This window comes from Corvus kubaryi, unplaced genomic scaffold (genome assembly GCF_017639235.1).
Source record: "Corvus kubaryi isolate FWS band 111438036 unplaced genomic scaffold, C.kubaryi_AGA036_p1.0 37334, whole genome shotgun sequence".
Classification (NCBI taxonomy): Eukaryota; Metazoa; Chordata; class Aves; order Passeriformes; family Corvidae; genus Corvus; species Corvus kubaryi.
The window spans coordinates 20,127,738-20,144,305 of NW_024581108.1; the positions used below are offsets into that span (position 1 = coordinate 20,127,738).

General features: G+C 39.2%; 1 protein-coding gene across 6 annotated transcripts in view; it reads right to left on the minus strand.

The window, feature by feature from the left end:
* The window catches only part of EPS15 (epidermal growth factor receptor pathway substrate 15), a 66,295-nt gene that overhangs the window by 46,432 nt on the left and 3,295 nt on the right, over positions 1–16,568 (minus strand). The window contains exon 1 of one of the 6 annotated variants that reach the window (XM_042030674.1): positions 229–285. The exons of the other annotated variants lie outside the window; for them this stretch is intronic. Coding sequence (XP_041886608.1) covers positions 229–270 — 42 coding nt within the window. The 5' untranslated portion in view covers positions 271–285. Of the gene's footprint in view, positions 1–228; positions 286–16,568 lie in introns of those variants that run through there. 6 annotated transcript variants of the gene reach the window in all.

Genomic DNA, 16,568 nt, shown 5'->3' on the forward strand with positions numbered 1-16,568 from the left:
TCCCCAGCCGGCCCCGGGCAAATCCCGGCACCGGATCCGCGCCCGCCCGCCGGACGGAGCCGGAGCCTCCCCCGCGGCACACGGCAGCGCAGCCGCGCGCAAAACCGGGCGCGGAGTGCGGGAGCCGGAGCCTGCTCGAGGCAGCTGCAGCGAAAACCCGGACCCGGAATCCTCGGCCTGACACGGTGACCAGCATCCCCCACTGCCAGATCCCGGCCTCTCCCTCACCTTCCCTGTTGGCCCTGCTTCTGCTGGGGATGCTTCCAGCATGGCAAACGGTTACAGTTCTCCAGATTAGTAATGACACAGGTGAGGGAAGTCCCAAAACCGGAGGTGAAGCAGGTCTGGGCTCAGTTGCAAAAGAATTGGGCACAAGGCCCAGGAGGAAGCAGCACATGAGCCCAGCAGGATGTCCTGACCTGAGGCATCCTCACAGCAGCGAGGAGCTTCCCTGGGCTCGGCCTCCTGCTTCCCTCCACTCACAGGAAATTAGATGCCTGCCCAGGCAACTCATGGCTGTACACGTCCTTCTGTCTGTCTGCTTGTACTCAGGGCACAGTGGCTCTTCTGGGGGAGGGTAACCAGAAGAAAGGGATGAGCAACTCTTATGGTGGGAGAACCTATGAGACATCACAGGGAGCAAGCTGGAGTGGGGAGTAAACTGCACCACGTTCTCCAAACCCATTGGAAACAATTGTCGCTGTAAGCGATACTCGTGTCACCACCCGTTTTCCTGCTCCTCCTGTACCTGCTCACCTCCCACTGGCTTATTTCCACTCCTACTCTGAGTTCTGCACTACCACAGCATACATCAGGGAAAACGTTCCTATTTTTATACTTTACCCCAAGATTAGGCACACATTTAAACTTGAAATATGCATTCAGACCAATAAGAGGAAATTAACTGAAGTCATACTTCATTACTGGAAAGCTTTCCCAACATGCTTTGTTTTCTTTCTCTGTTTGTAATTCTCTACCCCTCTGCATTGTTTTTGTCCTCCTCAGCTCAGTTGTATGCTCATGCCCCACCTCTGCATCCTGTCATTCCTCAGCTGGCAGTCATCCTGAGCTGCTAGTGCTCATCATCTGTCATGAAATATGGGATTCCTCCTTCCCACCTATTCTTTAATAAAGGTTTTACAGAAACTCTGCTTTACTGACCTGTTTCTCAGTCATTTTTTCAGCAAGAAAAAGAAGATATCGAGGGGAAGAATATAAAAAGCAAACAGAATAGATATAAAAATATTCACACCTTTCACATACTCACTGTCACATCTCTACTCCACCTCACACTTCTCTCAAAAGCAAAATCCCTGGAAAATAGCACAGACTGTATTTCTAGGCTGATTTTTTCTTCTTTGATTAAAACTGGAATACAATCCCAGAATAATTAATACCTGGAAATTAAACCAGAAGATTGTAAAACTAAAGTGGTGTCTCCTGTGGAAAACAGTATTTTTTGGAGGGGGCCCTCAGTAGGTATTTGAAGGGCCTGGGTTTCTGAGCTGCCATGAGCTCATGTGGGTGCCCTTTGCTCTGTCAGTTGTTTCTGTCGTCTCAGTTTTGCTGCAGCTTGGCAGGGCTGGTGGCCTCTCAGGAGAGAGGTTACACCCAGGCTGATGTGTTCTCACTGCAAATAGAAGGAAAATGCAAAACAGGGACTAGGACCTGGCTCTGGAGCTGCTGTAAGCAGGATTTTGTGGGCAGGCTATCTGGCTCAGCAGTGTTTTTGCTGCTGTTCCCTTTCTCTCCTGGGTGTTGCATCGAGTATTTCCCATCAGGTCCAGGAAGAGACCCAAAGCTGCAGCAATGTTCCGGAATAAGGGTGATGAGTCAAGGGACTTGTGCAGGTCAGCCAGCAGAGCTGTGTCACCCAGAGCACAGTTAAAAGCCCCTAGTCCCCTCTGAGCAGAACACTTGTCTGTTCTGACAAGGGAGGGAGGTCTGCTCCAGCCGAATCACTGCTCCTGAGGGCCTGACCTTCCTGAAGCCTTTGGCTTAGAAAATAAACACAACACCACCCCCCCTCAGTTTTGCTCCCTCAAACTGTGAAGTGCACAGCAGTCTGCATCCAGAGAGCCTTTCCACAGTGTTCTCCGAAGCTGCTGCAGCAGACTCCAAGTTGCACTTTCAGCTCAGGAACAAGCAGGCAGTGCCAGGTACATGGTTATGGACCTTCACCCTGGCTGTGCATACTCACAGTCATCAGGCATGACCACTGTGTCCACAGTCAGAGGGCAAGAATCACTCAGTGTAACCACTGTGGCCTCTACAAATTAAAATAATAATGAGTTCCATATAATCAACACTGAATTATTGTGGTCACGTAGATCTGTGCTGTTGTTGATCACTCTGTGCATCTCACAGACAAATTGTCCTGGATGCCTCCAACCACCTGAGTTAAAGCAACCAGCTCAGACATCTCCATAACAATTACAACAGCACTTGTCAACCTGCTGATGGTGAATGATTGTACTGCAGATTTTCACGAATCTACAATGACAGCTCCCAGAAGAAAACAGCTCTCTGCTTCTCAGCTGGAATTGAAATGTTATCACCTGACATTGGACCATGAAACTGGACTTCATACTTACTTTCTGTCAAGAGCAAAATCACAGCTATTAAAATTTACTCAAAACTGTTGGCAGGTTTGCAAAACAATGCCCTCCAATGACCGTCTTGGCTTAGCCATAAGCAGCTCACCAGGGCTTGACTAGGGTGGAAGAGCTCCTGAAATCCGGAACAGGGGGACTTTCTAAACATACCTCTCCTCTTATTTGCTCCTCAGTGGAAACCCCATTGTTCTGTCTCTTCCTTTGCTGACCCCATGAATCTTGACCTTTTGCAATATCTTCTGTAAATTGTCTAAGGAATGGTGGGATTCTGTTCTGGGTTTTTGGGAAAGCTTGTTAAGGAATACAAGAAAGTCAAAAGGTCAACAAACTGCAAGAACTTTAACAGTTACATTTTATATCTTTTCACATTCAACAGGGATTCTCCTGCAGGAAATGTGTTTATCTGTAATCTGCTCTGTAATAACTGCTGTATGTTGATTTTTTTGTCATAAGATCCTCTATTCCAGTACACTTGATACCCAAGGGACATGGAAAACAGTATTAGCATGCTTTTATTTGTAAGTATAATAGGATTTTCTATGATTCTAAGTACCGGCATTTTGACAAATAGGTACCGGATCTCAGTGCTCTTTATTGTTTCTTTATAAGTACAATGCACAAGGTTATGTCAACACTGGACAAACAAGGGACTGCTGACAAATCAAAACTAGCCAAATGGCTAATGAAGACTGGGCCTTGCAGCAGTGCAGCCAGCAGAGCAGCAGCACAACCTTTTTGGTGCAAATCCCCACAGTGAGCCACTGTGCAAGAGTATGAAGTGACTTGTTCTGGTACAGTTGAATTTGAAAATGTGCTGCAGGAAGATAGCATAGAAAGGCCCTACACCAGTCCAAGTCAAACACTAACGACCTCTGGTTTATAAATCTCTTACGATCTCCAAATATGTTTGTTAGTAAAGCTGCTAACATTTTAATCATATCCACTGGTCTCCCTGGAAATAATATCTCAAGTGTCCATCCCTTCCTTTCTTAGAGCTTTGTTTACCCTGTGGATCAGCACACAGGAAGCCCAAAACAGCACACAGGCATTTAGTACGACTTGCTCTGCTCGTTCTAGGAACGGTGTTACTATAGCCCATGAGCAGTCCGGAGGCTGAGAGAAGAATGACTCAGTCCTGCCTCCTGCATTCCTGAGCATGAAATGAGGTACCCAGCTCTCTGGAATTCCAGTGCAGAGCACAGCAGTAGCTCCAGCATTGCACATACAGAATCAAGCACTTAAAGGTCAGAAGGATTAAGTCACTTTGAGTCTTAAAGAACAAAAGGAACCATATACATCAACACACAAAATCCTGGCCAAAAATGTATCAAAGAATATAATGCAGGGGAACCTGGCCACAGGCAAACAGACTGTCTTACATTGCACAGGTTTCAGAGAGCCAAGCAACACCCATGCTCCTGATACAAAACAGCATTTCCCACACCTAGGTTACCAAGAGATCCCTCCTGAGAAATAAAGAAGATCATCATATGAACTTTGACGACCTTTGGACTAAGGCAACCTTTTATCAGAAATCTCAGAGTCCTTTCCAGGACTAGTGACACAAGTTGGTTTAGGAAGTCACGACTGCAGGGGTGCATTTATCTAGAAATACACCCCAGGATATGCTTTGTGTGCCCTTTACATTTTATGCAGCTGCAAGTTTTCTAGACAAAGGGTTACAGATAGGCTGCTATGTTTTAAGGCCACAAGAGAACACTACAATCATCTAGCCAGACTCCAACAGTCCTTCTGTAGAGATGTTAATTTATGGGTTTCTTTCCATAAAATACGTAATCTGTGAGTCCTACAGTGCATTTTCTAGGAAGATGTCTAGTTACTAGGGTGTGTACATTGATCATTATGAAAGCTGCATAGGAATTATCTGCTAACTCATGTTGTGCTGTGCTCTTTGCTTCTTAAGGTGGTTTGCAGACTTTCAAAGTTATACCAGCCTTGAAAGTATTTCAAAGTGGGTTGTGGGATGATCAAATTTATACAAATCTGTAGCAGTATTAAAGAAACACAAACTAGGATATTAAGGTAACTTTATATATTTCTTCATCTCTAAAGTGTTTTCTGTTCAGATGTTCAGAAATATTTGAATATATCTGAATTTAACTTCTTCATCTGGCAGAAACAGAGTACAGTATGGAATAATTGTACCTCTTTGTTTTGTAAAATGATGTCATCTATATTGCCAGTATTCAGAATTCCAAAGGCTAAAATTATTTTTGAACTGTAGTAATTAGCAAGAACCATCTTGATTTTTTATTATGAGAATGTTAAAATTGAAAGTAACCTGAATAGGGCTTGAGTGAATCTCTTTAACCATATTTGATGGAAAAGTTGGCAAATCTAAAATGCAGCAGTACAGATCTGTCTGTGCTATTTTAAAACATACACAATTTATCTTTTCATTAAGACTGTAAGCATATTTTCTCAAACTTTTTTATATTAGCCAGTTTCATGGGGCTACACCACATGTTGCAAAAGAATAAGAGAAAATGTAAATATACACAAGAGGTCAGCTTGACCTCTAGATATTTAGCTGGATGACTGACAGCAGAGTGACATTTTTCATTCAAGACCATATTTGAAACCCAGAAAAATCTTCAATAGGCATTAATTTGACATGTCCAGCTAATGTAGCAGTTGGAGATTTTGCTGTTCCTTCAACAGCTTAATACATACTCTGACAGAAATAGAACAAGTAATACTACTGCTGAAACAGCATCAGTCTTCATTATAAATTAAACACATCAATATCATAGTGTGTGGTGTACATTAAACCAAAATGAGGATTGAAAACTAGTATGTTTACAAAGGAGCAGACAGAAAAGCTTTTACCAACAGTTTCTTCTGTTCCCTGTTTCCTTAGGCATGTTGTCTATACTATAAATTCAGGGAACACATTGCTCACCTTTTTGAAACAATAGATTATTATGTTTTAAGAAAACCGAAAATATTAAAAAGTATAATCTACACACTGAATTCCCAACATTCTCCTAACTTAGAATTAGTTCACTCTGCCCTTCACAAAGATTATTAATTAATTTCAGAATTATAAGATACATGAAGTAATTAGATAAAAGAGGATTTGGTATTTTTTCTTCTCATTAAATGGTTTGTCTTTAAGACAAACTCATGACTGTCTATAGCAAAAGGCCATTTTTTATGGCATTACTGTAGCTCTTGATACTAGCAAGTGTTTCTTCTGAGATTTCCTTACCTGTCCTCCCAATTATTTTCATCTTCTTATACATTCTTAACTTCTCCAATTTGTTTCATTATCTTCTAGACTTGATTACAATCATAATAATGTCAAAATGGTTCAGAAAGTAACATTGGTCATAAGACAGAAAATAACTTTCACAAATCACAGTAGCCTACTACTGCAACCCAGTCTTCAGGCAGGGCAACAATTCAGGTACCAACATAGTATTTATGTTTAATTTTATACTAGTAGTTAAAACTTTTCCTAAATGTAAATCACGTTCCACTAGCTTTCAGCAATGACGTCTCTCATGGATGGGAGCTGCAGTGGCAGAACAGAGATCTCAGCTGCGTTAAGGTAGTGAGTGCCAAAGGTTCAGTGAGAAGATGAGTCAAAAGCCTCAACAATGGTGGAAAACCAATTATATTTGAAAAGGTGCTAATGATTTAGCCCTCAGAGTAGACAAGGACAGAGCTGATTTGACCATTTTAGTTAAACTTGACCAAGTGACATTTAAAACTGTGTTTTTGCTGCTGTAGAAAAAAATTATTGACAAATACAGTGAGAAGCAAGAGCAAAGCATTACTTGCCTACATCTGTATCAGCGCTGAGAGCTGTAAGGGAGCCTGCAGGTTGCACTTTGTGAAAGCTATCAAATGCCAAATTGCAGGGCTCTTTCTGCAGGCAGAAAGAATTTCCACAGATGCTCTTTCAGCTGTACTTCCCTTTCTCAGAAGCACAATCCTGCTGTATGTCCATAAATGAGAAACCACCATGTGGGATTTTTTTTTTTTTTTTTTTTTGATTTATGGCCCTGTAGCACGGAGTGGAATCTGTTCTGTTGCTTGGCCAACTGTTGCACAATATTAGCAGGCAAAATGTTCCTTTAAGTGCAAAACATATAATCCCACTGGTGTCAACACATAAGACTAAGGGATGTTCCCTTAAAACCTCTCTTTGTTTTTTGAACTCCTGAATAACTGACATGTAATTACACTTTTTCATTCTTCTACAACAGGTTGGTACTATCAATAATAAATGTAACTTGACCAGTGAGATAGCACCTAAAATATTTGCCTTTATGAAAAATATTTTAGACACATACAATAAATATCATTGCTAAGTATTAAAGACTGAATATTCTTTTATTGCTGTAAAGTACAAGTGCAGTAAATAGTTCACAATTCAAAGTATGTTCTCATTTGATTGCACACATAACGCAATTAAAACATGAAATATCCTTAAATATGACTAAGTTATTTGCTTAATGATTGATTTATTTAGTTGTTTGGTTGGTTGACTGATTTTGTTTGGGTTTTTTTAAAGATTAAGTTGCAGAAGTAATGCAGCAGTGATTCAGCCTCAATGGAATTGTTAAGGTGTGCATGTGACTGATCAGATGCAAAAGGACATTAATGGAATTTGAACTCTATCAGCTGACAAGGACTTGCTTGCCTCTGTGCCACCTTATGTTCCTGTCCTGTTATCTGTAATAAAAGATATCTCACCTGTTGAACAGGTGAAGCTGATACAGCTATAAACAGATACAGCTATATAACAACTGCAGATCTGCAAGTCTGGTGACCATTCATAAAAGAAATGCTTCTTCAAATGACTTTTAGTAGCATTTAAAACAGCTGTGGTAAATAATTCCAGTGTAATCATCACTATGACTTTGAAAAATACATCATGGATTCAGTAGCTTCACAACAGTTTTTCAATCAAACTTGTTCTCTTTACAAATAAAATACCATTAAAATATATTCTGTTCTTAAAAATGCACTGCAGAATCTGGAAGACTGTTAACTCCCACTGTTATTGGCAATACTAATTTAAATGAGATTCACAACATGTGAGAAGCAATTGAAGAATGTTATTTATACATATCTACATCAGATTACAAAAATTATTGATGATGATGCACAAGTATCAAACCACCAAGATTTTTCAGATCCCCATATCAATTTAATTTGTTGAATCAGTTCAGTGATAAACAAATTTGACCTTCTCTAGAAGGACAACCCCTCCCCCCCAAGGTGCTCCCAAGACAAATATGTATCAGGTATAAAAATGACACAAAGAACACTGAGCTCCAAAGGAGAAAAGTATCAAGGTTTTAGGTATAAAACAGAGGCAGAAGCCATATAAGGTAGGTAAGGTCAGATAACTGGATGAGTTTTGCAGACACAGAGAATGTTTTCTTCCTGAAAGAATCTCCATGATTCAAAAGACATTCAACTTGCATCCAAAACTGAAACATTCTTGATTGTCAGTCTCTTTAGGCTTAGTGAAGATATATAATTTGTTCCTGTTGAAATCAAGTTTACTGTAATGTTTTTCCTTACAGAAATATCTGTACAAAATGGTTTAATGAATTTCTCTCTCCTTTCCTTGTGATAGCATTAATGATGGTAAATTACATAGATACAGATGAGCATGAGGAAAAAACCCTCCAAAATCATCAGCAGAGCTATTTCGTTAACCATAAAATGAATATATAGATGAGTTGCTTAATTTAGCTCAACTCCAATTCTTCTAAGTAGGGAGTAAATCCCAAGCTAAAAATTAGCTGTGGGTCTCCTAAACATGACTGCAGAACAGATTCATGTTGTGCTAGATGGCACAACTGCCAGCCCAAAAACACAAACCATGCAGGTACCTTGTAGACATCAAAGGCAGGAAAACCTGTATTGTCATGTTTATAAATACAGGTATATAGTTACTAATTAAAAGAATGAAACAGAAGACCTTAGGTGGGAGTGTGTGGAGGTTTTAATGCGTGTTTTAACTGTATTTATCATGTGCATTGGACAACAACTTGAAGCAGATACTACAGCCAGGACTTTTTTCTGCCAGTGAGGTTTGCAAGGGGAAAAGTATCCAAAGATTGCTTCAGGACATGGATGAGGAAACTTCTGATCAAAGTCTCTGATAGAAGCTTGGATTGCTTCCTTGGGTTTCTAAGTCACTTCATGGATAAGTTTCCAGGCTACAGGAAATTACTGTATTTTTAATTTAATTTCTACTTCAAGAAATGTGGTAGGGGCAGGACAGGCAGCTTGGGCTGTATAACAACTGGCAGAGATGAAAGCCAGCCAGATGGCATTAGGCTAAAAGAGTTCTCTTGCCCAAAATATAGCACACATGTCCTTTGCAGATTCTAAAACCAGCACAGAATCTATCTCTCCCTTTACCATTACCATACAGCTGACTTTTATATATATCTGCAGTTCTCATCCCCACCCTTACAGCTTTGCAGTAACTTCAGAAATTTCTCATATGAGGAAAACACTTAACAGGATTTAACAAGGAAAAAATTTTAATTAGACTTCTTTTTTCTTTCATGTGACTCAATTTTTTAACATTGGTGGAATAATGTTCACCAATTCCTGTAGCTCTTTGGGGATTACTAATTTAAAAACTACTAGAATTTTATACTTGAATAAGCAGTGTAATATGAAGATCGACTTTTGATCAGATGAGCAGATTAAATATATTACAAAAAGTAAAATGCCTCAAATTTTAGATGTTGCACATTTAATTGCACATTTGTAGTTATTTGATTAAATGAACTATGTGTGCTACTTGAAGCAAGAAGAAATATTTCCAAGCTCAATCTAATGTCATAATTAAGGATCCATGCACATTGAATAAGATGTGCCTGAACAATACAATATATCTACATTTGGTCAATGTTCTGTTCACAATTTATTATAAACTATACTAAAGTCTGATCCTTATTACCAGAGGACTCAAACTTTGCTAATAATGCAGTCTGAGGGTCTGCTTAATGTGAAAAGCTGTAAAAAAGAGCTATAATTATCTAGAAAGAGAATCTGTGACAAAACTGCATTTATCTCTCAAATCTCCCGCTTGGTTCTAGATTTACCATTCCTTCCATCACTGCACTACGTGAGCCAAATTTTCTTCTTACACACAACTGCTATCCAAGTCCACAGGTTCAGGGAATTTCATGAAGAGCAGATGGTCTTATGTCAGTCTGTACTGCTTGCGAAGAAATCTCCTCCATCTCCAGCCAGCATGAGATTCAACAGCTACAAGAGCTCTGCACAGTGCTCATGAGAGGGAAGCAAAGTGTCCCCCTGAAAACTGGACAAGGAAATGCCTAAAACTGCAAGCTGACTGAAAGAGTAAAAGGAATTGAGTCAGCATTCTGGGGAAAGGAAGGAAAAGGGAGGGGTGGAACAAGCAGTATATTCTTAAAAAAAAAAAGTATGTTCAACGCAGATAACACGAAAAAGATAAGTGCTACTAGTATGCCATAAATAATATAAGATTCACATAATGCACCATTAAAGTTTATGGATCAAATCCTCTTTCCTGGCTGTGATGTACTTAGGCATAACAAAAACTCTCAAGGAGTTGGTTATAGCTTTCTGATTCACTACCCAGTTCATCTCTGGCACTGTGATGGGACTGGAGATGATTCATTAACAGGAGGGAGCCAAATTGCAATTTCTCTGCCCTACAATCCCTTTAAGACACTGTTTAAAGGGGCTGTAAAATTCGGCAGTATATTACCTCTTAGTTCATTCAGAACTTTTCAGCCTAGAAGAGAAATTTCCTGGACCTTAAGTGCTTCTCTCTTGTTTTGCCTTGCTTGAGCAGTGACAGGGGGCACAGGACAGTGAACAAGGCCTAAGGCTTTCCCCTTCTAAGCTCCCTCAGGTTTTTCCAGCTGTGTGAATGCTTCAATTTGTCCCAAATAAACAGAGTTAATTTAGATGTGTCATGCATATGTACATGCACATCCATGCTTACTGATCACTTAACTGCAAAGCCAATTCAAATTTCTCGTGTTCAGGGGAACTGTAAGCCTGGGTGCAATGTGCCCTCCGAGCATGCATAATCTGAAACAGATGGCTCAACAGATGAGCTGCCAAACACTCAAGGCCAATTCAAATGCCATCCAAAAGTAAAAGTTATATGGGATAAAAGTTTTCCTTGTCCCACTTTAGATAAACAGGGCCTATCTGCTTGCAAGATGATCCTTTCTCATTTTCTGCTTGTCTACTTAGTCTTTTCAAATATGGCAAGCTCTAGAAAACGAATTCAGTTTTACTAGCTGCCATCATTTTCCAATCTCTTGTTTGGGTTTTTTTTCAATAAAGCTCCATACTCTGGAGTTAAGAACTTGCATGGGTTCCTTGAGCTTTAGTAAAAAAAATAAAAGCCAACAAGGAAACAGCAAAATACAGGAACTTTCTGGCTTTCAAGTTTGCAAAGAAAAGGTTGAAAATATGAACCCTTCAGAAACCAAAATTCCTTTTTAACTCATGCTTTGGTTGGCAGGGCTTAAGCATAAATAAATAATTTAAATTGCATGGAATATGAAGTCTATTGATTTCCCATTTAAACACACTGATACATGGTACCAGAGAGTTCTCCACAGCCTGTAATACTTCCTAGCCTTTCCACAGGGCTCCCTGCTCATAGCTTGCCTAAGTGGAGGCATTGTTCCTGCAGACATTATTATGCCTTAGGCAATGCCTTCACTGTGAAGTAAATCTGATTTACAGCTACCATATATCTTGATTTTCCCATAAAGGTCATTTTTTGACACCTGGATTTTTTTCCTGAGGGTGCACACACACACATCTATGTACATATATATGTCTACTAATCTGTCCCTCTCCCCAGACTCTGTACCTAGGTGTCTGAATTTCTTAACATCAGGAATCCTGACACAGGATCACTAAACACATTCAAAAAACCCAGACAATGGCAGATTGCATACTGCAGAGTTTCTCTGTGCATGAAAAAAAATGAACATTTCCAAAAAGTAATTACACAGTCTGAGCACTCACAGTACAGAACATGCCCATGTTGCTGCTGGGAACAGAAATGACAGCCATCACTTCAGTCAGCCAAGCACCACTGAGATCAATCACACTGCAGAGTATTACCTATGCTTCACACTGCACCAGCTGACACCACACTGATTATCCCCTGAAATGTTTAAAGTACTACAGTACTACAGTTAAGGATTTGTGGGTGTAGAAGATTCAAGCTAAAACACACAAAGCAATTGTAAATTAACTCCACAGTCAAGACAAAAGGTAGAAGATTGGTCCACTACCTACAAGAAAAATAGAATTGTTTTAGAAATTTTGTGCAATGAGTAGATTTAATGCAGGGACTGCAGCAATTAAATGTAAGATGTCAGTACTGATATTTAGCAGATTAAATTACCATTCAAAAGCATAAAGCCAAATAGATGTAATATTTTACAGATAGATGGGTTAATGTTATCAGTACGTAAGTGACAGCTGGATCAGGGAAAACTGTGTGTAGGATTTTGTTTTGCCTAAAATTGACAGATATGTAAGCCAAAATCTGAAAGACAGATGACAACAGCTCATTTGCTACTATTTTTTCAGTATTGAGAAGGGCTGTTCTCTATTTGTGAGACTAGAAACATAAACCAGAGAGTGTAATGCTAATGATACACTCAGATCCTCCTCTTTTGCTTATATGTTATGAATAGCAGAGCTTAACTGGGTAGTTACATGCTTTAATCTCTAAGCCAGTGTGATAAATTTTGCTCTTGATTGACATGTAACTACATCAACATCAAAGGAACACGAAAGTGTGAATAACGTTTGGGCTGTTTGGTCTGGAGTGGAAACACTCGACTAAACTCATACTTTTCTGTGCTGGTAACATTTCCAAAGGCTTAAGGCTGCTAATCTCCAAACTATATTATACATTTGACCAGTAAATTAGAGCAAACTATTTATTGTGTATACCTCAAGTAAACACACCACTGTAAGAAACTACGTCCTAAACACTACCAACTTCAGCTTATGTTACGCAAACCAAAGTTTCACTGTACACTGCAGACTTTTTTTATAGTTAGACTTCCTTGTAAATACATTCCTTACAAGCTTATTTTCAAAAACTAATTCTCTTGGGCAATGGAAAGCAAATGATGTAACTTTCCATTTTATCAGTTATCCAGAGAATTTGGTTAACTCCAGTAGCATTTAGAGATTTTAATAATAATGTTACTGTAGGATTTTCTTAGAAGTTACATAGCAGTTCCTGCTGCAATAGTTTGTTGGGGCACTGAGAAGTTCACAGCCTGAGCTTTTGAAACTTGGAAGCAAACAGATGCAACAAGGCCTGGATTTTCTTGGCTTACAAAGCGAGTAACAGAGCTGCCCTGTGTGTGCTGCTGCCTACGAGCTGAGTAGGATTTCCTTTGTTTCAGTCCATGACATCTGGGCGTATTTCAACAGTTCTGAGCAATTTCAGCTTCAGCAAAAATCAGCAAAACTGTTCACGTTGGAGAAGGAGCAAAGTAAGGTCTGACTACTAAAATGTAAAATTAGGCTACAATATTATTAAAGATCCCACAGAAATCCCACTCTTTTACTGCAAAAAAACCCTAACAACCCAAAACACTCCTTGAAATAATAGCTATAGAGTCCCTTAGTGAAAACGAGTCCTTTAATGAAAATGAGAACATAATATAAAAATAGCAGTAATGGTTCAGAAGAAAGGTCTAAACAGCCCAATGTCCTGTCTCCAGCAGTGGCAATAGCCAATAGCTACAGAAAATGGTAGGAGTGGAAAATGTAGTGAGACTGCGCTGGTGTACTTCCCAAACTTTCAATGATTTACAGTTCAGAAGTCACCTGAGCTGGAGTTAACTGTTGTGAGTGGTTGTTTTAATCTAGACAGCAGCTTAATGTATCCAATAATACGTCCCAGGCTTTTGTCTTCATACTACCAAGACTGGAAACCTTGCCAGGGTGTGCTAGGGCTTTCCCTGATCCTTAAATCCTGGTTTTCTTCCTGCTCATACAAAGCTGATGGAGCTGCAGGAGGTGCTGCTGTGAACTGAAGTCTCACTTCATGTGGAAATCAGATGTAGCTGCATTCTGCGCCAGTCTGCGAGTTCACACATAAATGGAATTTTCTCCTAACAGCTCTTGAGAGCTGACACAGTAGCAAAGCACCCATCTGCTTTCTAAATCCTGGTCCAAGTGCACATCGTGATTTTTGAAACTCAGAGAAATCTGAGTTTATTCTGCCTATTCTGGTGGCTACTTATTTTTCTTCTACTAAATTAGTTTTCCCCTTCTTTTTTCATTTCTCATAGAAGAAAGAGAGAGAGAGAATTAGTAGGATGAAAAAAACAGTTTCTGCATTTTTGCTTTCATCAGAACAAGGAGGAAACAAATCCTTTAAGTAGGCATGAAAAAGGATTTTTTTCATTCTCAGATAAGAAGAAAAAAATCTTCTTCAGTTTTTGGTAGAATAAACTTTGCTAGTTTTGTCTCTCATTCTTATACAAAAAACAGTAACCCTAAAGAAAAATCTTTTTGGCATCCCAAAATCAGGGCAGTATTAAATGAGGGGTTATACTGTACATGGACTCCTCCTACATACAAACCCCTGGGAATGATGCTAGACCTCAATAGAAATTATTTTACCTTAAAATCCAGAAGAAAATGTAGAGGAGACAGAAACTGATTGTACAGTGACACAATGGAACCTTAGTTTTAACAGATACCCCTTTAATACTTCTAGTTATGGAAATTAAATGAGCAATAAAGGCACATATTGTATTTGTGTTTTATGATGGATTGCTCAGCTCTAGGTCTCCTTGACTTCACTTTTATCCTTCCTTTCATCACCTTAGATTTCCTATTTAATACCCTAAAAGTGTTACAGATGTCTGTTATTTACCTGGATAAAAAAAAAAAAAGATGGGAAAAAAGATAGGGAAAAAGATATTTTTCCTCCAGATTTTACTATGACTTTGTACCATCGAGTGTGGATACTGCTCATAACAGCCTAAAAATATGCACATATTTTGAAACTTTCTTGTATGTATAAACACTAGTTTTAAATACTACCTTTGATATTGCTGTATCTATTAATAACAAATAAATATAGTGTATAAAGAAAAAAAAACACTCCTTAACTGAAAATAAACACAGCGTATAATCCTTATGATTAGTGACAATATTCTAAAATGTTAATTGAGTTCTTGCTTTTTCCCTTGCTAAATTTGCTACACATCACTCTCCTGTAAGTCTAAATTTTGTGAGATGATGATGATGGATGTATTGCATTCTTGCTAAACTGACTACAAAGAGCAAGTAACCTTACTTGAAACATATTAATAGGCCAACACCATGGAAAAAGGTGATGGTGAGAAAGCTTTGGGAAAAGAGATTATGCTTATTTGTCTTTTTGTAGCAGAGGGCTGCATACCACAGCTGCAATGAAGGAAACATTCCAGTTGAGCAGCATTCCTCTGTATCTTTTCAAAGTCTCTGTGGAGGCTAAAGTAGGAATCACTTATTTCCGGTTGAGAAAATAGCAGGGACTTCTGCATTAAATTTTAAATACATTCTGCCCAGAGGATGATAAGATGTTTAAATCAAATGATGAGACATTACCCACTTAAGCAATGCATTAGGAGTATGAAATGGGATTCAGCATGCTGTGAATTCTAAACTCCTGTACGCAGCAAAGAATCAGACTCATACAATACCAGGTTGGAATGGAATTACCATATTATCCTCAAGGATAATATGGTCTATTCTTTCTTGGCAAAAGTACAGACTAGGCAATATGGCCCAGCACCCTGTCCATCCTGAATTTTAAAAGTGTCCATGGCCTGTTGATCTCAAGAGTAAATTATCATGTTGTTAAGATTTATAATAAAATAATACAAAGATTACAGTGAATTGTTCACCCTACAACATTCATTCCAGCATTTTTCTACTTGCTAGACTGATTTTCAGATTACCAGAGCTCAGCCAATGTAGAGATGGAAAATAGCCTGTGTAACTATTTCTTCAGTATAAAGGCTAGGTAGTTTTTTAAATTATTTTGGATTAGATTTACACTATCTTTAAGTTACAGAATTTGTTAGAAGGTGCTTTCCCCATTAAATTTTTACTGCTATTAACGCCTTCATCTCAGAACACTGAAGATCTCAAGTGTGATCAGGATATGCAGGAGGAATTCTTTGCCCTCTGAGTATAGTGAGTGCAGAAGACAATCACATTTCTTAATGGCCAAGCCCCTCAGCAAGCTCAGAAATGTACTTCTTAAACAAATGTTGAGTCCTAAAGTGCCAGTCTGAACCTTCTGCAACTCCCAGATAACATTATGTCAAACTGTCCTGCAAAACTTGAATTTACTCTTAAGAGACCACACCAAAATTTTAAGTTTTGCTATTGCTCCAAAGCTACTCAAATTTATAATGTCCTTAAAATGTGTTTCTCTGTAGACCCTGTAACAGGATTTGGCCATTGGGTGAGTCATTGGAGTTGCTTAACTGAGTACCTTCACGCCCTGTTTTTAACACACTGCAACAACATCTGACAAACTCCTCCCAGTCCTGCCAAGTGTCAGTGCCAGCGAGGTGAGTCAGCTGCGTCTTTGCTGCATCATCTCTCTGACATACAGCACTACCAGAGAGAATTAAATAACTCCACACAGAATAAATCTGATTTTCGCAATCATCTCTATCTATCTTAAATGCAAGAGAGAGTTGTCAGCCCTGTCTTAAATGGTATCACATTTTGGCCAAACATATTCCATGGGTTTTGGGGAACTGGCTTCAATATTCCAGTGCTCTCCAGCGCAGCTCTAAACACGCCACAGAAGGATGAGATTCTGAACCATAGGAAGCCAGATCTAATGTTCAAAAAGAAAAGCCCCTTCTCTTGTGAACTTACACCAAACAC